This window comes from Balaenoptera borealis, assembly GCF_965194805.1.
Source record: "Balaenoptera borealis genome assembly, chromosome: 1".
NCBI classification, from domain to species: Eukaryota; Metazoa; Chordata; class Mammalia; order Artiodactyla; family Balaenopteridae; genus Balaenoptera; species Balaenoptera borealis.
The window spans coordinates 87,888,229-87,913,463 of NC_138860.1; the positions used below are offsets into that span (position 1 = coordinate 87,888,229).

Consider the following 25,235-nt stretch of genomic DNA (forward strand, 5'->3'; position numbering starts at 1 on the left):
ATGAGAAAACAGACACAGGGAGGGGAAGGGATTGCCTCAAAGTCACATATCAACTAGCTAACTGATGACAGAATTCGGACTCCAACCAGCTCTTCCGACTCCTCATCTAGTGCTTTTTAACGCACCTAATACTTGTCCTGAGTGTCCTCTCCCCTCTTCTCCCATCCCTAACCCTTCTCTCTGCTTTGCTTCTTACCTTTCATTTTCCCAGCCAGCTCATATATTTTTCTTGGCTCAGCAGATCTTTTTTCCAGAGCTGTGAATAAACCACCTCTGCCCCAGCGGCCAGAGTCATCTGATAGAAGAAAGAGAAAATTTTCTTCTATAGGAGGCAAAATCCAGTCCACAATTTAAAAAAAACAAAGGTACACCAAAGAGACCTGTAGAAGAATGATTTTTCAAAGAGCAGAAGAAACTAATCTCCTGCACATATTATACACTGGACTTCTCAAACATGTTTAGGTTTTCTGGAATATTCTTGGCCATCACAGCAGAAAAGCATCAAAAAAATTAGTGTTCTGAAAGAGCAGAATCTCTGCAGTACTTCTGTAATTCCTGGGAGATGGCTGAGGAAAGATGCAGAGCAGACCTAATACAACAGCACACAACTCCCATTTTACAGGTAAGAAAGTGGAAAGGTTAAATGATTTATTCAAGCTGGTACTAACACAGCTAGTTAGTACCTGGTATTAACAGTCATTCATTCTTTCAATCATACTATAAATATTTGTTAGTATTACATATCAAGAACTGTTTTAGGCACTAGGGTTACAGCAGTGGACAAAAAAAAAATCCCTACTCCCATGAAGCTATTTTCTAGTTCAGTGAAACAAATAAGCAAATACATAGGCAATACGTCAGATGGTGATGTATCATCAAGTAAAATAAGGTAAAAAAGTGGATAGAGAAGAATAGAGGGGTGAGGATGGGGTCTGGGCAATCAAGAGAGACCTCTCTGAGATGCAGACATTTGAACAATGCTTGATGTGGCGAAGTGGGGAAAGAGGGCTCCAGACAGAGGAAGTAAAAAGTACAAAGGTCATGAGGGAAGAACATGCTTGGAGTTTTGAAAGGATTCCTTTGTCTTATAGATGTTACCTCCTTGTACTCTCTTAAAAACCTTGTGCAGAGAACAGGGCAGATCTTATACCATTATACAGATAAGGAAGTTGAGGCCCAGAGAGGCTGGGCTGCTCAACCAGATAAACAAGAGGGACAAGAGTCAAATCCCAGTCTCCTGGTTCTAAAATTCACTCTTTTTGACCACACAAGACTACACTGGGGCCATTAATCACCCCTAAATCAGGGTTCTGCCTCATCTTCCCCAGACCTTGGTACCATAAAGACTCAGGCCCCACCACTTCTACCTACCTACGCAGTGCACGATGACAGCATCCTCCGCCCCAGCCTGTGGGTGGGTGACATCACCGCTTACATACTTGATGGAGGTCGAGTCTGGGTCCTCATAATCCAGTTGGGCAGAGCGCTCATCTTCCCAGTCCTCCAGGTCCTCTGGTTCGCTCTCCTCGGAAGGCAGGCAGAAGGACTGGTAATCGTTGGACTCCCACCAGGCCATCCTTCAACAGGCCAGAGAGGAAAGGAAATTAACTGGGCTTATCACAATTTCCCTTGGAGCACATCTTGTACTGCTATTCACAAACAGTAAGTGGCAAGTGGAGATGCAATTAGAAAAACTCACCCTGTTTTCTGCCTATTTGTAAATAAACAAGAAGCCTTACTGATTAGCCTAACTGCCTCCTGACTACACTTCAAAAATGAGCAGCCACCGGATGTCACTGTTTTTAAGAACATGTGACTAAAAGGGAATGTTCAAGTAAACTACTCTCGTTAGGCAGCTGAAATAAAATCCTAAAATTTTCTAGCTTCAACTGAATGCATCTTCTCTGCCTTAGGCACTCAGGGCTGTTCTCTTAAGTAGACTAACTGTTAAGGTTAAAGTTTAATCTTTAAAAATGTATTCTATTACCAGTAGGAACTACCAGCTTTACAGACATTTTCTGCAATTGTAAAGTGATGTTCAACTGTGGACTCACTATGCAATAGTGATTCCTTTACCAACTGGGACCCTCAGCTTTATTAATAATACAATCGAATAACACATACATACTTTTTCTTATGTTCTGCTTCTTCCTTTTTCCTCTTCTTCTCCTCTAATAGTTTCTTTCTCTTGGCTGCTGCTTCTTGTCTTTTCTTCCTCCTGTCCTCCAGCTCTTCTGGGCTCAGAATCCGCTTCCTTTTGGTAGACCCCTCCACAAGGCCTGGGATGAGAACCTGTAGGAAGAACAAGCTCCATAACCAGGAAAGTTGGGGGCTACCTGTTCCTTCACGAGTTTCATTCATCCCTAAAACACACTCTGAACAGAGGCAACGTGCTTAATATTTCACAAGACACTGCCTCTCCATGCCACCTTGGGTGGTGGGAAGTGGCAGCAAGACACTTCAATTAATACATCTTGTAGGCATGGTAACCAAGATACTGTGCTCTAAACTCAACCAAAGCACTGCCATGGTTAGTACAGCAATACATCATTTTGATTAATTTCATTAGGAATAAGGTACTTCAGAAAATAACTTTTTAAAAAATTGAAGGCATACCCTGCAGGATGCTATTCTAGGTTTAACCATTTTTAATGGAAATCTTCCTCAATGTATTACATCATTCTGTGTTAAACAGAGTATTTCAACATCATGATTATCTTAACGATAACTAGCATTTAATGAGCACAGATTAAGTGCCAAATACTGTGGACATTACATACATCATTTATGATTGCCATCCTCTCTTAATGACATAGGGTCATGATTGTCAGCAGCAGGGTATGGTATTTTGGTGTAATACAGTGATCCCTTCAGGGGTGGCTTAGATAGACAAGGCTGCTAACACCTGCATTAAATGGTAAAATATACCCTCCTTGCTATTATTTTTATGCCAACCTCTTACACAGCTTTTATACTAGGGTACAGTCAATGATACTTGTATTTCAACAAACACTTACACACTTATTTCTTAACCAATCACTCCCAGCATCATTTTTTGTTCTCTTAGGATGAACGTTTGAAAGAACTTATCCTTACATAAATTAATAGTTCTTACACTGCCTTTATTTCGGAGTAACCGGCCCTCTTGACTAGTCTTCTGCAAAAGGGTTTTCTCAAGATTCACCAGTTGCTCAAATGATTTTCTGTCTTCTTTACTAGGCTCCTTAGAATAATCTTTACCTTCAAATAAGTACATGTGGTTTTCTAAAAACATAAAACACAGAGAGAAATGTTAGATACTAAAGAAAAATAGATTGATTCTAGTCAAAGCAATAACCAGGGCAAACAAAAGAGCAGCCTGTATTCTAAACGGGCTAAGACTAGCTTGTGATGAAGGTACTGGATTTCTGATCTCACTAATGCTGATGGGTTTGGGATCCACATGGGGATCTAGTGTATTTACTTTTCAAAGGAGAGAGCACAGCTAAAGCCCTTTTGGTCCATCTCTAGATGGTCTGTGAGTCTCTGCTGGATGCCTCCACCCTGCTGAGTTCTGGAACACTCATCACTCGTTCACTCCACACTACTCCCCAGCATAAATCTCACTGACATTAAGATTATCTAATAAAGGTAACCAAAAGCATATTTTTTAAATTCCAAACACACCTTTAACACTCAACTTTTTCCCCCCTTTGCTGTAATATTAAAAGGAACAAGTAGAAAATCTAGGAGGGAATAAAGAAGCACAAAAACTATCCCTTAGATTTACAATATTCTTTGTAGATCTCATGAAGCATCTTCATGAGCCTCACCACAGTTCTGATATAACTAACCCCACTTAAGAAAGGGAAAACTGAGGCTCAGACAGTGATCAAGAGACTCCCCAGTTCTCATTGCTAATAAGCGAAGAAGGCAGGATTTTCTGACTCTAAGGCCAGTGTGCTCTTTTCAGTACATTACTGTTCTCTATAGAAGGATGGAAAGGTAACAGGCCAGCAAATAACAATTACAGTAACAACAATAATGGTGACAGTGTAAACTTGAATAGCATTTTATGCTATGTGTTTTGCAACTGTGTAGAAGAGTAAAGCAGATACTAATAGCACCGTTTTACAGATGAGGACACAAAGGCTCAGAGAGGTTGGGTGATGTGCCAAGATCATGAATCACATGATAAAGAGAAATCATAACAAGCCAAGACTAGCAACCAGAGAGAGGTGAGACAATGATTCTAAAGTGAAACATATTTAATAGCACGTTACCAAAAATGTATTTTCACAGCATTATAAAATCAGCTGTAACTATGCTTTCCCCAGAGAGTAGGAAAGCAAAACATTTTCATTCTCAAGAGATCAATTGCTTCACACTTCTACCCAAATCCAACCAGCTGTAATTCTAATTGGCATTTGCTAATTAAATCAGCAGGGGGCTTTCAATGAGGTGCTCTATCAACAAGTGGAAAAAAAAAAAATAAAGAGCCGAGAAGTGTAAAATATCAACATATGTATCTTCATGCAATTCTCAACTTACGAACGTGATTTTAAAAAAAAAAAGCCTGGCATTCAAGATAAAGCCACCCTGTTTTCTATTTAATTTTGACAGGGGATGCTGTAATCACTAGTCTTTCATATTTATTTGTATTCTTTTAACCATGCTATCTGTCTTCAGTCTGCAGCCCAGAGAAGTTTGGAGACCACAGGCTTAGACACTTATCTATAGCCTGCCAATGGAACCATCTACCACAGAGTGAACTCTATACTCATTGATCAAAGACAAAATTCCAAATTTTAATACAACTGGGAAATCTTTTCTGGCAGCTGGACTGCCTGAAAAAAAAAATATTTCTCAGTCCAACTGCCAAAAAAATTGTAATTATCTTTCTGGAAAACAGTGAAATTTTATTTTGTTCTACTAAACGTTAGGAAAATAGGCTGAAATTAATCTAGATGAGTGCAGAAATGGGTGCAAGCTTCAGTACTTAATGTAATCAAAATGCAACTTAAAAATAGGACCACATACATCTATTTCTTCTCCCACCTAAAATAACTACATGGCAGTAAAGGGATTTTAAAAAGATATATGAGACGACAGTGGATGAAAAGGTCAATAACTCTTTAGAAAATAGAAGTGGCTAGAGGGATGATAACAGGGTGAAAAGAACAGTGGAAGCAAAACACAGGTGCCTAGGCAAGGGGTGATTATAAGCACACAGGCCTTTTCAATCCCCCAAAAGCTTAGAACTTACCATGGACGAGGAACTGCGGGGTGGGGGAACTGAGAGAAAATCTGCACACCAAATACAGGAGTGCCCTGAACCCCTTTACTCACGTTGTCTCCTCAATCTGAGCAAACAGGTTATTCCGTCCCTTACCCACCTCTTCCAAGAAAGATATTAAAGGATTCGTCTCTGGAGAAATGGAGTTGCCCAGAGAAAAGACTTCAAATACAGACATCTGGGAAGGTCTCTTTCAATGTGAAAGCCAGCTCACCAACCAGTGATGCTGGAATAAGCCCCGGGAGCCCGTATACCTGCTCAGGCCAGAGCTGCCCATCAGCTTTGGCATTTCACCAGCACACGTGAACAGACAGCCAGAGCGCACCAGGTATTTCAGGAAAACTACCAACAAGGACAAGACAAACTTTTTAAAAAGAAGGAGAAGCAATCGGAGAAAAGAGAGACAACACAGGAAGTGGAGGAATACTTTGTTAAAAGCTACAATTAATATTCTCCCTGGAATACTTTTTAAAAGCTACAATAAATGTCCTCAGAGAGGATGTTATATCCCTGGAATGAGAACAAGACAGATTTAAAACAACAACAAGCAGAGAATAAGAAAGAGTTCTTGAAGCATAAAAATGGGATGCTAATATTAAAAAATTTACAAGCTAAACTACGAGGAAAGTCAAAGAGCAGTGTCTTGTAGAATCACGCCAGCTGCTGACATTCCAATCTCCCCAAACATCCTATAAAAACCATACAGAACAACAGGGATAACAAAACCACCCTGAACCCACGCCTACTACAAAACTAGGAGGCAGAGAGTACTACAAACTTCAATTCGCAGGTAGGCAGAGAAATGAACATCTCAAACCAGCTGAGTCGGCTCCTAAGCCCACACTAGAGTAGAGAGTCAGGCAGAGACCGCCTAGAAAAGGGGCAGCAGGGTTCTAGCAACGTCAGACACAGATCAAATTTATCCCACACGAGGACACACCCCAAATGGGAAAATAATGAGGAAAGGTCTGAGACCTGGCAGATCAGAGCAGCGGCTACTAAGGAATTGAAAGGAAGGAACTAGAAAGTAGTTGCAGCTTACAATTTGGGAAGGCACTGCTTCCGGGGCAAAGAGATAACTTACAAGGGGAAGACGTGCTTTGACAGTTCGGTGGCAAAGGGAAGGAAGCAAGTGATGGAAATTCAGGGTCCTACAGAAACAAAAGAGAATCACAAAACCAGAAGTCATGCCAGCCCACTCTCCACCCAATAAAAGGAAGCAGTGTCGGGTAAAGAAACTGCCCTTCTCTGTATGAATGGAATAAGGTACTCTTGAATTAAGAAGCCTAGGAAGACTATCAGACCTCTCACCCCAGTCCACACTGAATCTCTGTTGCCACTGGTACGGGAAAATAAAGTCATTTCAAAATAACCCTAAGACAACAGGGAACATCCTTACAAAGCTACTATGTGAAAAAAAAAATTTCAAATCAGAAATTAAAATACTATAGAAATAGAAATGGACAAAAGACAAATGTTGACCCAAATCAGAAAAAAAAAGACAAGATCATCTCATGATCATATATATTGCTTCACTAGAAAAGTTAAAGTTAACAGTACCTCACTTCACAGAGCAGTGAAATGAAAAAATAGGTATAAGGCACGTAAGCTCACACTTAATGCTGAACTGGTGTTAACTATAACTTAAAAAAATAACTCATTCTACTATTCAGAAAAGGGATCACTATGTGCAGCACCATACTAAGGACAGAAGGATTTACTAATAAACAAAGGAGAAGATGCTTGCAATCAAGGGAGGAAAAAACACAAATTAAAATCCTTGAGATTGATACTACCGTAAGCATTAGTATCATCAATTTGGTTCAAAGTTCAGATACAAGGGAACAGCCAGACAATTTCCAATCAGCCTAGGAAGAGTTCTTGAACCATGTTAAGTCTTAAACAGTGTGCCCAGGATGAGAATAGGGCTGGGCAGGAAAAGGATGTCCCAGAAGCAGTATCCAGGACTTTCCCTGGGGACCCATCTCACTCATGTTCTAGCCTGGGGGCGCCGTGCCATTGGCTCTGCTCTCACCCCCCACTTACTTCCTTCCTCTTGTTCTCTGCTTCTTTCTTCTGCTGTCGGCAGGGCACCAGAGATCCACTGGCCATCTTTTGTTTCTCCCAGGATAGACTCCAGGTCTATTTCATCCATGGTGCTCCCCTCAGAGGACAGCAGTTTATCCAAACCGAATTTGAGTATCTCACTCAACTTGAATGAAGAAAACAAAAAGTCCAGTTGGCCCTCATGAAAACAAACATTGGATATCAGTGATTTGCAAAGTGGCTTAACGACACCAGGCGCATGCCTTCCCTGATGGTCAGCCTTCCTTCTCTCCCCATGACAGATGACACCAATGGGGCTGTTCTGTAGTTGGATGATGGGTAAGCAGAGAGTGATAAATGATAGTCAGAGATGCTGACTTTGACAATTCTCAATAAACAAAAAATCTGAGCCTCCAATTTTTTTTTTTTTTTGAATAACAGCCATTTCCTGCATTATCTTAGCACTTCTCATGGAGTCTTTTTCACAGGCAATCCCAGCAGCCACATGAGAAGTCACAGACCCTGTTAGCTACTCTCCCATCCCTTCCACTGCCAAACTTCTTGGAACGAGAAGGCTACACGGGGTACTTCTTAAGTGACTTCCTTCCTTTGGCAATTTTGTTCCTGTCACAGTGCTCTATGGAAACCGCCTTCACAAAGACCAGTAACAACTCCCACCCGCTAGACCTGAAAGCCCTTTCTCAATTCTAATGTTGCTGGACATTCCTCTAGCGTTGCACTACCCTGCTTCTCTTTCCTTCTCTCTAATGTACCCTCAGCCTATCCCTAGGGCTGTAGGAACCACCTAAAAAGTTCAGATCATCCTTCCTGGCTTTAGCTTCCTACTTCCAACTCTGTACTTCCCTAAGTGATAACTCTGAGACTCTGAACCAAGCCGCATTCACATCTTGGCTCATTTGCATCTTGTCTCTTTAGACTGGGTCAGTTATCTCCAGATGGTGTATTTTGTGAGTAACTTGGAAATCTTAATGTATTCTGTATCAGCTTGAAAAAAATTTAGACAGCTCACCTAAGCATCAAACCTGGATACACTGATCTTTAACCTGGATATATATAACAAGGCGACTGGCACCAAAAATAGAAGAAAGCCAACTATTTATGAAAAAGACTGGTCTGTCCTGGGACACTCCCTTCAGTCTACCTTACATTTATGCTTTCACTTGTGATGTGTCTCACTCACCAAGGGACTACATGTGTTTTTAGAGAAGCAATATATTACAGTAATTAACGGCAAGGGCATGTGCTTGGAAGTTAGAGAGTACTTGGATTGGCGTCCTAATAAATAAATGTCCTAGGGCAAATTATTTAAAATAGGAATAGAGTGACTACCTCATTCTCTTGTTATTCATATCACGGAAACAATCGGAAAGAAGCACTTCATATGATACTTAGCACACAGTAAGCGTTCAATAAATGTTTACTACATCTGCATCTGCCTCTCTCTGTTTCTATTATGTTCCTCCTGCAGGATAACAAACCTTCTTCCTTCCTTGAGGACTTCAGGATCCTATACTTCTTAAATTTACTAAACAACAGTTACATCTTTTACTATTGGATTCTTTTTATTTTACAAACAAACGCTGCTTTCTTCTGAGACAAGGGCATTGGGTTGTTACCTTTGCTTTTGGCAACCAAAGAGATAACTTGCAGTCTTGGTAGGGAAGAGAGAAATCAGACATTAAACCAGAACGTAACCTTCTGATAACCACGAGCTGGGCAAGATTCCGAGAGCGCCCCTCTCAAACAGCCAGGGGTCTATGTTCCCACTAGTATTTGGCCCACGGCACAGAGGCATGTCTACTCAATCACACGGACATGTCCAGCAGCCCGCATCACAGGGACACCCCAACTGAATCCCCTGAGCCCCTCCCGCACTGGGAGAGAGTTCAAACTTCTCACTGACAACCCCTCCTCCTCCCACACCCAGAATGTGGGCACTCCAAGGCTCCGCCATCTATTCCCACCACCAGACCCAATGCTGAACTTGTCACTCTCAAGGTTCTATGGGAGAACTCGTGCATGGAGAACTATATTTAAGAGTCTCTGCAGTCTGCCCCTACCTCTCTCTCAAGCTTTCATCTTACATTTGTAATTGCCTTTTGGATAATGTGAAAAAAATACGTACAGCCGGCCCTGCCACCAGCATGGATAAGCGTGCACACATCAATTGGGAACCAAAGGAAGAACAGAGAAAGAAAAAAACACACTTTGCACCTTGAGATAAACAAAAATCAAACAAGTAAATGCATAAAACCCAGGGATACTTTCTAGTTCTAGACCTAAAATAAAAGAAACCTTGAGCCTTTCCTGTAAGTTACTGACTCACTAACAAAACCAATGTGAGCCCTGTCTTTTGCAAAGCTGATCTGTAAAGCTATGCACTGGTCTTTGTGGATATGATAGCTATGTGAGAAAATGTTTTTTTAACATTTTTTAACATTAATGTTTACAGACTAACTGTAAACTGGGTAATTCTGCTTATAATAGTGTTTAACTTTTTTTTCCTTTAAATACTTGTTGTATTGATATTTTCTGTTTGATAAACTAGTCCCTTTAAAGCCTACTCTCTTACAAACTTTTGCAAATGAAATTTTTGTCTCTGAGTTTTCCTCTAATAATAGTTTTGTTTATATTTTATTTTTTACTGCAAACTCTGTTGACTAAAGCATAAATTATCTTCCCTTCCTAAAACTCTGCCTACCTTCTATCTTCCTAATTTCTATCCTCCTCATCATCCAGGCTTACAGACATCTTTGAATTTTCCGTCTCCCTAGCTTCCCACCTCTAAGCAGCCAACTCCTGTCATTTCTTCTTTTGTAATGTTGCTCACTCCAGACCCTCCCACTGCTACTGCCCCGTCAGAGGTCTATTACTCACTTCACGCCTGGATCTTTCCAGTATCCTAGGAGTTGGTCTCTCCACTTCCAGCCCTTCATCCCTGGGTCAAAATGGGAGAACCTGGGATATATCGTAATATGGGTTCTAATTTTAACCCAAGGGCTGCTACGGAATATCTCTAAGCCCTCTTCCAGAAGACAGCTTTCTCTACAGTCTTCCAAGCCAGCACCTGCTTCCTATCCTGCGTCCCCTTCTTCAAGCAATTAACTCTAGTTCTTTCGTCTATTTTTCCTATGGCATAATTTTGAATTCCTGATCTTGTCCACCTTCCTCTGAGTATGAAGAAGGTGATGTAGAGCGCTGATCAAAGGGTCTGGGGTTAAGATGGAGGTATGAGATTAATCATTATTTATTATGCTGAGTTGTTTATTTTATCTAATTCTCTTAAGGCCTCCTGAGGTAACTTGTGGTATCCTCACTTTTAGAAAAACAAAGGTTAAGAGATCTGCTCAAAGCCACTCAGCCAGTAAGTGGCAAGGCTTGGATTTGAATCCCAGCAGAAGGATCCAAAGCCCATCCTCATTCTGTATTTTTCTGCCTTTACATATCAGATTCATTTTAGCTCCCACAGCAGCTTGCACGCAGTAGATACGATGGCCGGTAGGAATTTGGCCAGAGAACAAATGTGTGGTTGGGGAGAGTGGGTGGTTAATGCATTTACTTTCTCATCCACAGGAGCACTGGCTAAAACCAGGACATATTCTAAAGTGAAGAATATGTTTTACCTGGAGGTCAGCATCCGCAGCAGGTTTCTGGGCTCCCAGAGTAAAATGGCCCCCTTCTGTGATCGTGCTGGTGAGCTGCAGCTTGGAGGCTGCTTTCCTACAGACTATTTCTTCCACAGTGTCTCGGCCAATCAGCCGAATGACTTTAACGGACCTGTACAGAAGTCAAAGGAAAGCAATGCGCTAACATAGAAGGGTCTGCAAAGAAGGGCACAAGCATGCAAGGTCAATACACCTAAAAGAAAACAAACCCAAAATGCCATGTTCAGGGTACAACTAAAGGGAAGTGGTTGTATGTGAACCTGAGCATTTGTTAGGCAGATCCGGCCTCTAATTGTCACTGAACCTTTCCAAAAAAGTCAAGGGAGGGATAATGAGATGGCCATAACTGGGGTTCCTTATCTGTGGTGGAGGAAAACTTCTGGGAGATCTAAATCATCCTCAGGCCAAAGGGTAAGACTTATCTTTTTAGCTTAGCTCCATAAAGCCATAACTTCATTTTTTAACTGAATTAGACCTTAACTCAGGAAGGATGAGATAAATAACTTCTAAAGCTTCCTTCCAGTCCTTTCACAATTTGACTTTGCTCTTTTTAACAAAGCAAGTCTGGAATAATAACATGCCCATCCCAGTACTACTCGTGAGTGAGCAACAGAGCTGGGCTAAAGCCTAGCGGTCTCTCGCCCTGCAGTCTAGGACTGTCACCGGCCCACACTCTTCACCCTCCTCCCCAACCCAGAACTGCTCAGGAGCCAAGGAAGTGGAGCCGTGCTATGCTTAAATCTCTCACTTGTTCTGGCCAATTCGGTGAGCCCTGGCAGCTGCTTGCAAGTCATTCTGAGGATTGAAATCACTGTCAACAAAAATAACGGTATCTGCCGCCGTTAAGTTCATGCCAACTCCACCTGAAAACAATGCAAAAAAGAATGTTATCAGCAGCACATGGGCTAGGGACCAGACAATAAAGACGCAAGGCTACAGTGGCCAGATTGATAAATCGAAAGCAGCCAAAACAATTGGCTTCATCCTTCAAACTGGCACTCCCATCCCCAACTCCAGACAGAGCCTTGCAGTGGTTAAAAGTCCTACCTGGGCTCCTATCGCCTGACTTGGGAAAGTTTAACGACTGAAAGTAACAGAACGAGGGCAGCAGGGGTAAGGAGCAAAAGTGGGTACTGAAGTTCATGACCTGAAGCCATCTTAAATCTCTTCTGTTTAAAAATCTTCACTGCAATTTGTTTAGAATCGTCTATAGAAAAGGCCACATGCTCTTTCAGAACCAGTTTTAAATATGAGTGAGGTCTGCTGTGGGCAACATTAAGAGAAGAGCTCTTAACATCCACTGCAAGGTACAACTAAACAGTAAGACCCCTGATACAAGGTAATGAGAAGAGGGGATGCCATTTATTACACTCCCAAGAGGAGCGGGGAAGCTACCTCCCTCTGACTGGAGAAAACTTCAGTAAGTCTCTTCTGTATGTGTTTCCACATTAATCAAAGGCAAGGTAACAAAACCAACCGAAGGGCAAGAACACCCCCTGGGACAACTTTCTGGTCTTTCTTCAGCACTGTAAGAAAAGGGCTGGGGAGGCTCCTTGGACTACAGGAATTAAGAGAACCATGAAGGCAAATTACAGCCTTCTCTTTGATTAACGTGGAAACAAGTACAAAACCGACTCCCTCTTTGCAGGGTCGTTGCAGCTCGTTGCTGAAACAAGCAAGCCTGAAACGGCTTGTTCCAAGAGCCAAAATTAAGGACTAACTTTTGAGACAGGCTACTGTCTCTAAGCTGGATCTCCAGACAAGCCAGGCAGGAATATTCTAATTAAAGCCTTCATATAAAATTAAAGTTGGAATAAAGAGATAATAAAGACTGATTGCTGAGAGATGCTAAATTATACTTAGTAATAATGATGGCTACCCTGGTGCTGTGCTTTACTCCTTGCCAGGCACTGTTTTAATAAGCACTTTACATATATTAACTCCTTTAATCCTCGCAACAATCCTATGAGCAGTTACTGTTATTATGCTCATTTTATAGATGTTGAAATGGAAGCACAGAGAGGTTAAGGGATTTATTGGAAGTTGCACAGCTGGAAAGAGAAAGTACCAGATTCAGTACCACATGGTCTGGCTCCAGAGCCTATGCTTTTTACCCACTATTTCATAATACCTCCCAGGCACTTCTTTCATTAAAGTGTGCTCCCTAAAAATTTTCTTCTTCTTCTTGGGTTAATGTCGTCTAAGTTCAACTCTTCTTCATGAAGGGGTGATATTTTATAAATAAGTTGTAGCCAGACTTCTTCGGGACATATTCATGAGCTATCACTGCCACCTGGTGGCAATATGACTCAATCAGAAATATTTGAAAGTTGGAGGGAAACTGCTGAATAAAATGATAATGATGCAAATCTACAGCTAAAAAGCGAGAGCAAACAGGACAGTGTTTGGAAAAGACTCATGTCCAGAACTGCTTTGGCTTCTAAAAGATCACTGTGTTTCAACTAGTTCTGAGTACTCCAAGGAGATTAGCTGAAAAGCAGAGATCTCTTTCTTCCTAATTTTAGACGTTTCAAACAATGCTGCACTCTGAATATGAAGATGATGAAATCAGTAAAGCATAAATAGGGCTGTTTTCCCAACAGTGATGATGTTTGCCCTGATCCTTTCGGTCTCTCCTAAGTCTACCCCTAGGACAACTAATGACAGGAACAAATGGCTGAGATCCAGGGTGCAGTCGATGATCTTGGAAGCGAGTGGGGTCAAATGAATCTGACCAGATCTTCACAATACAGAGGTGAGACGTACACAGGCGGAACAATCTCCCTGCCGTCAACGAGTGTATCTAACACTTCTTTTTTATACCCTGTAGTACTAGGCGCTTAATAAATGCTTACTAAGTGAGCCTGAACTCTCTTCTCATAAAGATATTGATCTCTCCTTATTAATAGAGGACACATATCCCTTCAGAGCTCCTGCATCTAGTCCATCAAGATTTAGGTCTACAAAAAATAAAATAATGAAACTTAAGATTCTATGAGTTTAAAACTAACTTAAGGTCTGCTTGTTCCATGGCATGAGAATAATTTCATCTCCAAGAGCTGATGTCATATTATTTAAAGAAATGAAAACATTCTGTAACTGGTAAAACACTATAAATGTCATGTATAATATTTGTAACAAGTTTATATAGGCAATGTTATAAATAATTCTAACAAGCTGGCAATTTCATTATAATCACATTTTTTAATACTAGATTTTTATTAAGCTTTTACAACACTATTCCAGAGCTACTTGTAGGAAGGACAACTAGTAGACAGGTTGCTATCTCATTTCATGGCTGGGAAGGTAAGCTGTCTCTATCAAATGTGACTAAAATTTTGCAGAAAATCATAGAAATCTTTCAGGATGATCCCAGGTCAATAGTCAAAGCAGATTAGAATTACTTTCCAATGACCCCAGGTTTTAGCCTTACTTCTTTGATGAGATGAAAGCTTAGATCGATTGGATAGAAAAGAACACCATGCTAGAAGTCCAGCACCTTGATAAACTTATGTCATCTGCCTCAATTCCCCCTTTTTTACACTCCTCAGTAATAACCTCACCTTTCAGAGAATTAAGGAAAAACATACTAATGGTTAGGATGTAAATGTACCGTGTCACCCATTATTTGTCTGCTTCTGTCAGTGTCTATGCGGCCTACCTGCCCTGGTACTCAGGAGAAAAATAAAGATGGGCTGCTGTCCAAAGTTCTTGATGGCCAGGTGTCTCTCTTCTCCTCTCACAGAGCCATCCACACGCTCATAGCTGTAGCCTTCACACAGAGGGAGAAAACAGAGAAACATTAACCATTTCCAAGTATTCTCTGTGGAATTAAACACTGTCAGCTCAAAACCAAATGCTAATTTGTCCTTTCTCATATACAGGCATGCCCCTACTGTAAGCAATCTTCCTTTGGTTCTGAATAATGTTCTTACACTGCTTTCCTCTGTAACAGCCCCACACCCCAGGTAACTCTTCAGGGGCCTATCTGGACTGTTAAAAGTCTAAAAGTCTTGAGCAATGTAGTGGTCAAGGGATGTCACCTCTATAATCCATGTAGTCTTGGAGAATATCCAACATCTGGGTCATTTGGGAGAAAAGTAAAACTCGATGGCCCCTGGCAAGAAAAAGAAAAGGAAAACTGCCACCTCTGATAGTATTTAAGGTGGGTTTCGCTCAGGTGACACTTACCAAAGAATGCAAGTTTATAAAGAAATGAAATACTGAAGCAGAAATATAAATGTCATAATCATTTACAGAGACTTCTTCAGTAATGCAAAATGCTTTATATAAGGATATAACTGCACATGTAGCTGTATCCTTAGAGCAGTTCTCAAACTAGAGTGGGGATATTCCCAGGAGCATGTGTCAATGCACCAGAGGGTGTAGGAAGACTGGATAACCAAGACACCTCTTTCTAGGATGTCAAATACTAAATGGAAAGAAATATACACTTTTATTTTAACAGCAAAATAACAAAGATTTGTGAAGAGAAAAATGCAAAATTCAAATGTACAAAAAACAAAACAAAAATTGATAACCCTAAAGAGCTTGTGGTTGGCAATCTATAGCTATCCTCTACTTGGGGGTGAAAGTTACTATCCTCTCAATGTATAGCATCATTGGTTAAAAATTCTGAGAAACATCACTTTAGAGAAGCAAGGGGCAGGTGGCATCTCATATCCCATGTGATACATGATAAAATTTATGTAGGGAGAGGAGAGAGGAAAGGAGGAGGTAAAATGGATTAAGTCAAGAACAAATTCAAGGGAATTCCCTGGCGGTCCAGTGGTTAGGACTCTGTGCTTTCACTGCTGGGGGCCAGGGTTCAATCCTTGGTTGAGGAACTAAGACCCCACAAGCTGCGCAGTGCGACCAAAACAAACAAACAAAAAACAAAGTCAAGCTTAGAGCCCCATGCTATCAGCCATTATTTGACTGTCATACAGAGTGAAGTCAGTCAAAAAGAGAAAAACAAGTATCATATATTAACACATATATGTGGAATCTAGAAAAATGGTATAGATGATCTTATTGGCAAAGCAGAAATAGAGACACAGACGTAGAAAACAAACATATGGACACCAAGGGGGGAAAGGGAGGGGTGGGATGAATTGGAAGATTGGGATTGACATATATACACTATTGATACTATGTATAAAGTAGATAACTAATGAAAAAGAAAAAAAAAAAGTTTGTGTAAACAAAGAAGCACAGCACTGTCAAAACAACATTCTCATTAGGAAAACGAATTTAATCTGATTTTGCAATGGGTGTAGATGAACAACTATAAACAACTCCTTCAAGGCTCTAGCCCCAGATTGGTAGAAAACGCACTGAACTTAAAATCGAGGACCTCAGTTCTAATCCCATCTCTGTCATTTGCTAGCTGTGGTGGCCTCAGACAAGCCACACAACTTCTCTGGGCCTGTTTCATCACCTGTGAAAGGAAAAGGTTGGAGAGAAGATACTTATGGGTCCTTCTCCAACACTAAAACACTTAGATACATCATAGCCAATAAAATATAGTAAGACATGCAGTTATTTGACTTGCACATTCCTAATGCTGGACAGTTTTGCCAAATCTGAGGTTTTAGGTTGGTTCAGGCCTACTTGGGTCAGTTGTCCCTAAGGGATAACTTTCAAATCCTTGGGAAACTAGGATTTTTCTAGACTCCTCTGTCCCTCTGGGGATCAGGAAGATCAGATACAGGCTGGACACCAGGCCACTGAACACTTAGCAGAAACTTTAGAGGCTCCAGAAGTGACTCGGTCATCCGATGTCCAACTCATGTCTCAAGGAAAGAGTCCCCAAGTTCTCCCTGGGTTCAAACCAAGCCCCACAAGTTAACAAAAGTAAATATTTACTAAGCACTTATTATGTGCCAATTCAATGCAAGGTACCAGCAGGAAATGAAACAAGAAATGCTTGATGTTATCTCTGTCCTTGTGGAACTAAACAATATAGCTGGAGTGAGATGGTTAATATACAGCAATTAACCAGACAGCAGATTAAGGCAGCACATTGCCAAGCACTGGATTAGGATCCTAAGTGCTGTATGAAATCAGGAAAGGAAAGGATGATTATGGAGGGGATGGTGTGGGATGGAATGGAATGGGGGGGGCGGTTTGTAGTTGCAGAGAAGATGGAACCTGAATCAGGGTCTTGAAAAAAGGAGAACTGGGATTAGTCTCAAGAAACCAGTGAGTTGCTCCTTATTCTGGTTTTAACAGTCACCAGCTCAGAGCAGAAAATATGAACCTACCACCTACTTGGAATACAGGAATGCCAGCAGCTTATCCAGCAGGTGAAGTTTCCCACTGGCCTCAATCAGGTGATCTCCAATTTCAAAAGGCTCTGGTTCCACACCTGGAAAAGAAAGAACCCACTCCCCGTAAATGTGTCCCCAGTCAGGGCAGACTGAACAGAAAAGCCGATAGCCGAGGCTACAGAGAGGCCAAGCTCCTTCTAACTGATAAAGGGCCCAAGTCTCATATCTCTTTGAAGCATTTCATAATTATTTTTTACATGATGATCTCAGCACTGCCTAACATCAGTCACAGAGCCTGGCACACCCAATATGCCTAAGAAATGTTTACCCAAGGAAGAAACCCACTCTTTAGGAAGCTGAGGCACAGGGAGATGCTAAAGACCAAAGAGACCCAAAATTGAAATCTTCAGGCTCTCACTCTAGAAAACAAATCAAGAAATAGGCTCAGATGTATAAATGAGTCATTCTCAAGGTGGGGATAGTAGAATAACCTGGAGGGCTTCCTTCAAAATCTACATGTTCCCAATGCCCCATCTCTTAAAAAAAAAAAAAGCTCTGATATGCACCTAATTAAGATTCTGTGACACTTTAAAACAATTCATACTGCTACTTGGCAAGGACTTCCTTAAGATGACTTGGCAAACCCTCCACACTGATCCTATCAATAACAGAGCCCTCATAGCCACAGGAAGTCTGGAATGGTCCCAAAGGCTACCAATCAGAGTGAATTAAAAAAAAAAATTTTTTTTAAATGAAAATTAAAACACTACATATCAAAATGTATAGAATGCAACTAAAGTAGCACTTAAGAGGGAAATTTAGACATCCATAAGATGAAAGGGAAGCAGCAAAGGAGGCTGAGAAGGAGCAGACATAAGGCAGGTGGAAAAGCGAGAGAAAGTATTGTCCCAGAAGCCAAAGGATAAAGGCGTCTCAAGACGCAATCAACTACGTCAAGATTTTGAGAGGGTAATTAAAATGTGAACTGACAACTATTGCTTGAGCCACTCGGAGACCACTGGTGAACTAGGAATAGTAGTGATAAAAGGCTCAACAAGTGGGTTCAAGACCAAGGGGCATCCAATCATAAAGAAATGATCAGATAATGATTCACTTTGTTATACAGCAGAAACTAACAGAACATTGTAAAGCAATTATACTCCAATAAAGATGTTAAAAAAAAATGATCAGATAAATTCAGATTATGAGACATCACATAAAACAACCCGCCTTGATTCTTCAGAACTGTCAATTTCATCAAAGACCAAAAAAAAAATGCTGAGGAACATTTCTAGATTATAGGAGAGTAAAGAGAGCCCTCACAGCCACAAAAAGCCTAGAATTGTCCCGAAGGCTACCAATATAAGTGAATTAAGTTTAAAAAAATGACAAATGCAATGCAGGACCTATGACTAGATCTTGAATTTTAAAAAAAGACAGACACGAGACAGATTCACAGGAGAGAAGCATACACATTATTTCCCATAAGTTTTTACATGACACAGGGAGCTCTCCTAAGGAAATGAAGAAAGACCCAGAAAAGTGGCAAAATTTAAATGCTTTTCTATTGTGCTGAACAAAGAGAGGCAATTGTGAAAAAGGAACCACACTATGTGGGAAAGGCTAAGGAGAATGAGAATTGTGTTTAACAAGGCCTATTTGTACAGAATTCTCTCATTCTCCAATTTCTACCCTTGAGTATAACCATGTCACTCTCCTCCCAGCAAAGGGAGGAGGTCTTCATGGTGGGAGGGGATGGGGGGATGGATATGTTATCCTTTCTGCACCTGCTGTTTTGGGGGTTGGATTGTTTGTTTCGTTTTTGCTGTTGTTTCTTTTTTAAGTGTCCGTAGCTCAAAACAATAAAAACATTTAAATCAGATAATGTCACTCCTCTGATTAAAATTCTCCTGGGTTTTCCCATTGTATCTAAAATAAAAATAAAATTACTTTAAAAAAAGAAAAGAAAAGAAAAAAGAAAAACAAAGTCATAAGGGATGTTTAGGAGACAACTGAAGAAATCTGAATATGAACAATACATTAGATAACATCAACATAAAAAATTAATAAGAGAAAATGGGGGAAAATAGACAGTAAGTATAGGCAAATCTTTTGAAGAATTTTGCTGTGAAGCTGGCCACAGAAATGACAACAAAAAGTAATGTGAGGAAAAAGGGCACTGCCTCACCATCAAATAAATATGGGTGATCCACACACTTTCGAAGCTGGGACAAGACATTCTGAAGTTTAACTTTCTTTGCCATCTCATTTTCAAACGCGTCTGAAATTTAAAAAAGAGAGAGAGAGATGGACTACTGGACAACAACAGAAAAAACCCTGTAAGTGTCCATACATAACCTTACTCATTTCAATAATATATCTTTAAAACCTATATTAACTTCCCAAATTTCACTGAATCACATTAAGAATTAATAGCACATCGATATAACGTTTTCTTAACCATCACCTTGTTTCAAGAAAGAAGCCTAACTATAAAACAAACTCAGGGGGTACTTTGTTACTCTTTTGCAGAATTCTAAATTTCCTTCTTCAACTGCTATTCTGGAGCCAAGGGACAAAAAAAGTGCAAATTGAGAGATCTGTCTATTCCTATCTCTCCTTTCCCAGTCCCCATTCCTTCCAGATAGTATTGGGTTGGCCAAAATGTTCATTCGGGTAACGTCTTACAGAAAAACCGAACGAACTTTTTGGCCAACCCAATATGATTTAACCGAAACGTTTTGCAATGTGTTAAATATGTGTCAGGATAGGAAAATGAAAGGCATGACTGGGACACCTAGAAGAGTTTGCTTAACTAAAGGCAATAAGGAAAACCAGGAGCAGGGGGATGGGGAGGAAATTTCACAAATGCAACAACCAATAAAGTCTGAGTTATACTAAAGATACTATGCAGCTGACCCGAATATTATTCAGAATACAAAATTCCATCCCATATTCTTGCTATACAAAGTGAGTGTGATTATAAAATATTTCCTTGCATGCAAATCATATCCTCATTTAGTTTCTAAATGGACAAGTGCCCTCTGATTACCTAGGTCTTTCATCAAAATGGCCTTGTAGTATTTTTTCTGCAGTGCTGACATGCCATGGTATATCACTACTTCCGTCTTCTTGGGAAGCTCTGTGGCTACCTCAGCTTTCACTCGCCTCAGCAGAAATGGCTGCAAGAGTTTGTATAGTTCACTTGCTGTATGAGGGGAAAACACACACACACCCAAGAGTAGTGTGGGACAAAAGCAAGACCAAGGCAATCAATTACTAGAGAACATACAACAGTTTATTTTTGTTTCTCATTTCTGGGTTCTAGGCCAGCACGGTAATTTTTCATAGTGTTTCTTCCTTCATTGGGTTCTTCTTTCCAACTCCTTCTGATTCTTACTAATAATCTGATTTGCATAGAGCCAGTCTGTTTCCAGGATACTTTTGCATTTGATCAGCGTAACAACTCAGGAATGTAGGGCAATACGTAATATTGTCTCTATTTGTATAACTAAGTTAAGTGAAGCTCAGAGGAATTAAACCCCTTATCCAAAGTCACATAGCTGGCTCTAATGTTGCTAGCACTCAAACTTAGTTCTTTGACTTCAACGCCCTTGTTCCTTCCCCAGCTGTCGTGAACTTCGAAAACTAGCCTAAATTGGAATTACACTGCATGTAGGATTACCAGATATGGCAAATAAAAATACAAGTGCCCAATTAAATTTGAATTTGATAAACAAATAATTTTTTTTAATATCAGTATGTCCTGTGTAATACTTGACTGGGTGTCATATATTTTATCTAGCAACCCTAAACATGGGAACAATCAGAGCAGGTTCCCCAGGTAAATTTCAGCCTGTGGTGTGGGGATCTCTGCTGTGAGGAGTCTTTCCAACTCACACTCACCTACTACATACATACCCACTAGTTGGCATGCCTACCACTTGTTTTGAGTAATCATCCTGGGATAATATCACAGAGATAGACAGACAACGCTATGAGGCAGGGGGGCAAAGGTGCAAGAGGAAGAAGACTACGAATGGTGACTGTACAAACAAGGAAGGCTTTCCCCTGTACTTCCACCACCATCCATCCCAGACTTTTGGTTTTGGTGCAGTGTTAAAAGAAACACCAGTGCTGTGGAACGCTGAATGACAGTTTCAGACTATAGCACCCGCATACTTTTCTGTATGAATCATGAGTCATGAATAGCAGGAGCTGGGAACAGCAGGAGGGCTCTGACATCACCTTATCTTTGTGTGGCTCTGTATCTTCCCGGAAGGTGTCCTCTGGTTATCGATTCTCTTTCTTTTCTATCTATAACCCTCATGTGCTAGGGAAGTCTCTGGGCCAGACCTCTTGGGCATGATTTGTAAGAAGGGAACTTACCTGACTCAGACTCTTTCTCAATATCCTGGTAACGCTGAATGAAATCTTCCACCTGCTCCTTGGAAAAGAGATCAGGCTCCACAAAACTGAGGAGAGAGTAGAGCTCTCGAAGGCTGTTCTGGATGGGAGTTCCGGTCAACAGGAGATTGAAGACGACTGAAAACTCAAATATATAAATAAATAAAGTGAAAAATCCATAACCCTGGAAAGCAAGACTTAGTTACCCATCACAGCCTTTACAAAGAGAGGCATGATTTAATGAAATGACGAAAGGGACATGAAATCAGAAGGCTCAGGTTCAAAATGTATATAACTGTTTGATGTAGGAAATAATATCTCTTCAGTTTAGACTATAAGAAGGGGTAATAATCCTGTGAAGGAGATACCATTATAAGGTAAGTAAAATCACATTTTGAACGCTAAAGTACTGCATGAGTATTGAATATGGGTACTGTTATTCTATCTCTGTGGGAATTCAAGCACATAGCATAGACCCAAGCAGTTTGAGAAGCCCAAAGCAATAGCAGCAGGACCCACCACTACAAGCAAGAAGCAAAAAGATCTCTTTTAAAAGAATGTCCTTTTGTAAAACTTTACAGGTGCAGCCAATGCAAGGCATCAAGACTTCTGGACATTTCTGGACCATATAGAGTCCAAAATGGAAACAAACTCTTTAAATTTTGAGCAAAAGATGAGAACACCAAGAATAACAGACTAATGAAGTAAAAGGTTAGGAAAAACAGTAACAACAGATATTAGGTAAAGCAAAGGACAACCTCTGAACTAACATTAACAAGAACTTAGACCACTTGAGTTAAATAATACAGCACAAAGAGAAAGCCATATCCTGTGTATATATGTTAAACATCAAAATACATTATGTATGAGTGTATGTATCTATATAGATACATATATACACTTTGATATTTAAAGTAATATATTTTTATTTTTTAAATAATATATATGCATATTTATGTTTGGGTATACACAGCACTGCAAAGGATGTGGCAGCATATACACCAAATGTTAACATATGCAGTGGAGTAGGATTTTTGGTAGCTTTTACTTTTCTTCTTGTGTTTCTATATTTTGATTTGGGAGGGGGTCATAAGAAGACACTGCTTTTGGGAACTCCCTGGCGGTCCAGTGGTTAGGACTCCGTGCTTTCACTGCCGAGGGTGCAGGTTCAATTCCTGGTCAGGGAACTAAGAGCCCACAAGCCACACAGTGCGGCCAAAAATTTTAAAAAATTAAATTAAATTAAAAAAAGGAGACAATGCTTTTGAGATAAGAAAAGGTGATAAATGAAACGACACAATCAATTAAAATTGATTTCAAAATCTTTTTTTTTTTGGGGGGGCACTCTCCCTTTTTTCGTTTTTCTTTTTTTTTTTAATATTTATTTATTTATTTATTTATCCATGGCTGTGTTGGGTCTTCGCTTCTGTGCGAGGGCCCTCTCCAGCTGCGGCAAGCGGGGACCACTCCCCATCGCAGTGCGCGGGCCTCCCACCATCGCGGCCTCTCCCGTTGCGGAGCACAGGCTCCAGACGCGCAGGCCCAGCAATTGTGGCCCACGGGCCCAGCCGCTCCGCAGCACGCGGGATCCCCCCAGACCAGGGCCCGAACCCGCGTCCCCTGCACCGGCAGGCAGACTCCCAACCACTGCGCCACCAGGGAAGCCCTCGTTTCTTTTTAAATTGTCTAATCAATGCCCATTCATGCCTGCTCTGCTTGTAGGACAGTGTTTTCATAGTAGTTCAACAATAAAGGTTTCCAATAACCAAATCACATTTTTAAAATATGTGCTCACCAAGCAAAGAACTAAAGTGACCAAAATAATGAGGTCAACAAAGATAATCAAGGTTGTCAGTCACTAAAATCAACTTACACTATCACATGAGTTAACATTTTTATTCAAAGCAGTGTCCATTTTGGCATCAAAACTTATACTCGGGGAAAAAAAAAAAAGAAGTCCAGAGATGGGGCTTCCCTGGTGGTGCAGTGGTTAAGAATCTGCCTGCCAATGCAGGGGACATGGGCTCAAGCCCTGGTCCAGGAAGATCCCACATGCCTCGGAGCAACTAAGCCCGTGCACCACAACTACTGAGCCTGTGCTCTAGAGCCCGTGAGCCACAACTACTGAGCCCGCGTGCCATAACTACTGAAGCCCACACGCCTAGAGCCCTTGCTCCGCAACGAGAAGCCACCGCAATGAGAAGTCCGTGCAATGCAACAAAGAGTAACCCCCCTTCGCAGCAACTAGAGAAAGCCCGCGCACAGCAACGAAGACCCAACGCAGCCAAATACAAATAAATAAATAAATTTATTTAAAAAAAAAAAAAAGGTCCGGAGACAATCTGTTTGTGTATAATATTTTGTAAACATTTTTGTATAAAATATTTTGCAAATATTTTCTACATTACTAAATATTCTTATGCATAATTTTTCATGGCAGCCTTACTTTGTAAGTGTACTGTATGGGTATAGCATAAATTGTATAACCAATTCCTTATATTCACATTTAGGTTGCTTCTAGCTTTTACAAACAAGCTCAAAACAACATTAGGAAGGAGGAAAAGGCAGTACCCTTCTCCCCACCAATCAATAAATGTGAGTATTCAGATATAGAGAGCAGACTTGTGGTTGCCAAGGGGAAGGGGGGGTGGGGAAGGGATAGATTGGGAGTTTGGGATTAGCAGATACAAACTATTATACATAGAATCGATAAACAACAAGTTCCTACTGCATAAAACAGGGAACTCTATTCAATATCCTGTAATAAACCATAACGGAAAAGAAAAAAATAAAAATTATAAAAGTGAGTGTTTTTTTCTGACCAACTAGTTGTCTGCAATTCAAACCTCACCTAAAAAGGAATACTTAGATGATGCAGAACAATTTCCTCACTTAGCCCCTCTGAGCCTTAGTTTCCTTATGAGTAAGAAGAAAAGGCTCTGGAGCAGGCAACAGACTTTAGCTTCCCCCACTCCAAGCTCAGGGTTCTTTTACTACACCCGCTTCTCTTCTCCCACTGTAAATCAGTAAACTGGCATGGTAGTTTATGAAGCAGTCTCTTATAAGGTTAGGCGCCAGAATATGACAACCTTTTGGGAAAGAGATACTGTTACGAGTCCCTAAAAAGAACGTAAAGGACACTACAGAGCAGAGGGGCCCCCAATAAGGGACAGGAATCTTTGAGACTGTGCGAATAATAGACAGTGGCCATATCTGCATTAACACTAAAAACTGCAATTTTTAGCCAATAAATATAGAATTAAAATCTAAGACTTTCTTCCAAAAGACCTCTAAATTTATTAATTGAACTATTTTAGGATAGGGACCAAAATTCAGTGATGGTCCCACACATTCACACGTGGGGGTCTCATGAACGAACAAGCCTTTACTAGGTCAACAAGGAGAAGGGCACTTCATACTCACAAGCTGTTCCACTGGCTCCTCAGAACAGAGGGCATATCTAGGGCTACAATGACATTTCTCATTTACTTTGCCGGAATGATGCCAGAGATTAAGAGAATGGAATAAGATCAAGGGTGTCATACTCAA

The 25,235-nt window shown here is 40.7% G+C and overlaps 2 protein-coding genes across 4 annotated transcripts in view; one reads left to right on the forward strand and one right to left on the reverse strand.

The window, feature by feature from the left end:
* Positions 1–25,235, forward strand: part of FMO5 (flavin containing dimethylaniline monoxygenase 5) — a 254,114-nt gene that overhangs the window by 151,953 nt on the left and 76,926 nt on the right. The window lies entirely within an intron of this gene.
* The window catches only part of CHD1L (chromodomain helicase DNA binding protein 1 like), a 52,427-nt gene that overhangs the window by 9,478 nt on the left and 17,714 nt on the right, over positions 1–25,235 (reverse strand). For all 3 annotated transcript variants that reach the window (XM_082367449.1, XM_082367448.1, XM_082367447.1), the window contains exons 7-19: positions 21,669–21,831; positions 20,332–20,487; positions 19,468–19,560; positions 17,281–17,377; positions 15,051–15,124; positions 14,669–14,779; positions 11,756–11,870; positions 10,966–11,119; positions 7,322–7,487; positions 3,116–3,264; positions 2,129–2,292; positions 1,372–1,577; positions 197–295 (exon numbers count right to left, since the gene is read on the reverse strand). In XM_082367449.1, coding sequence (XP_082223575.1) covers positions 197–295; positions 1,372–1,577; positions 2,129–2,292; positions 3,116–3,264; positions 7,322–7,487; positions 10,966–11,119; positions 11,756–11,870; positions 14,669–14,779; positions 15,051–15,124; positions 17,281–17,377; positions 19,468–19,560; positions 20,332–20,487; positions 21,669–21,831 — 1,747 coding nt within the window. The remainder of the gene's footprint in view (positions 1–196; positions 296–1,371; positions 1,578–2,128; positions 2,293–3,115; positions 3,265–7,321; positions 7,488–10,965; positions 11,120–11,755; positions 11,871–14,668; positions 14,780–15,050; positions 15,125–17,280; positions 17,378–19,467; positions 19,561–20,331; positions 20,488–21,668; positions 21,832–25,235) is intronic.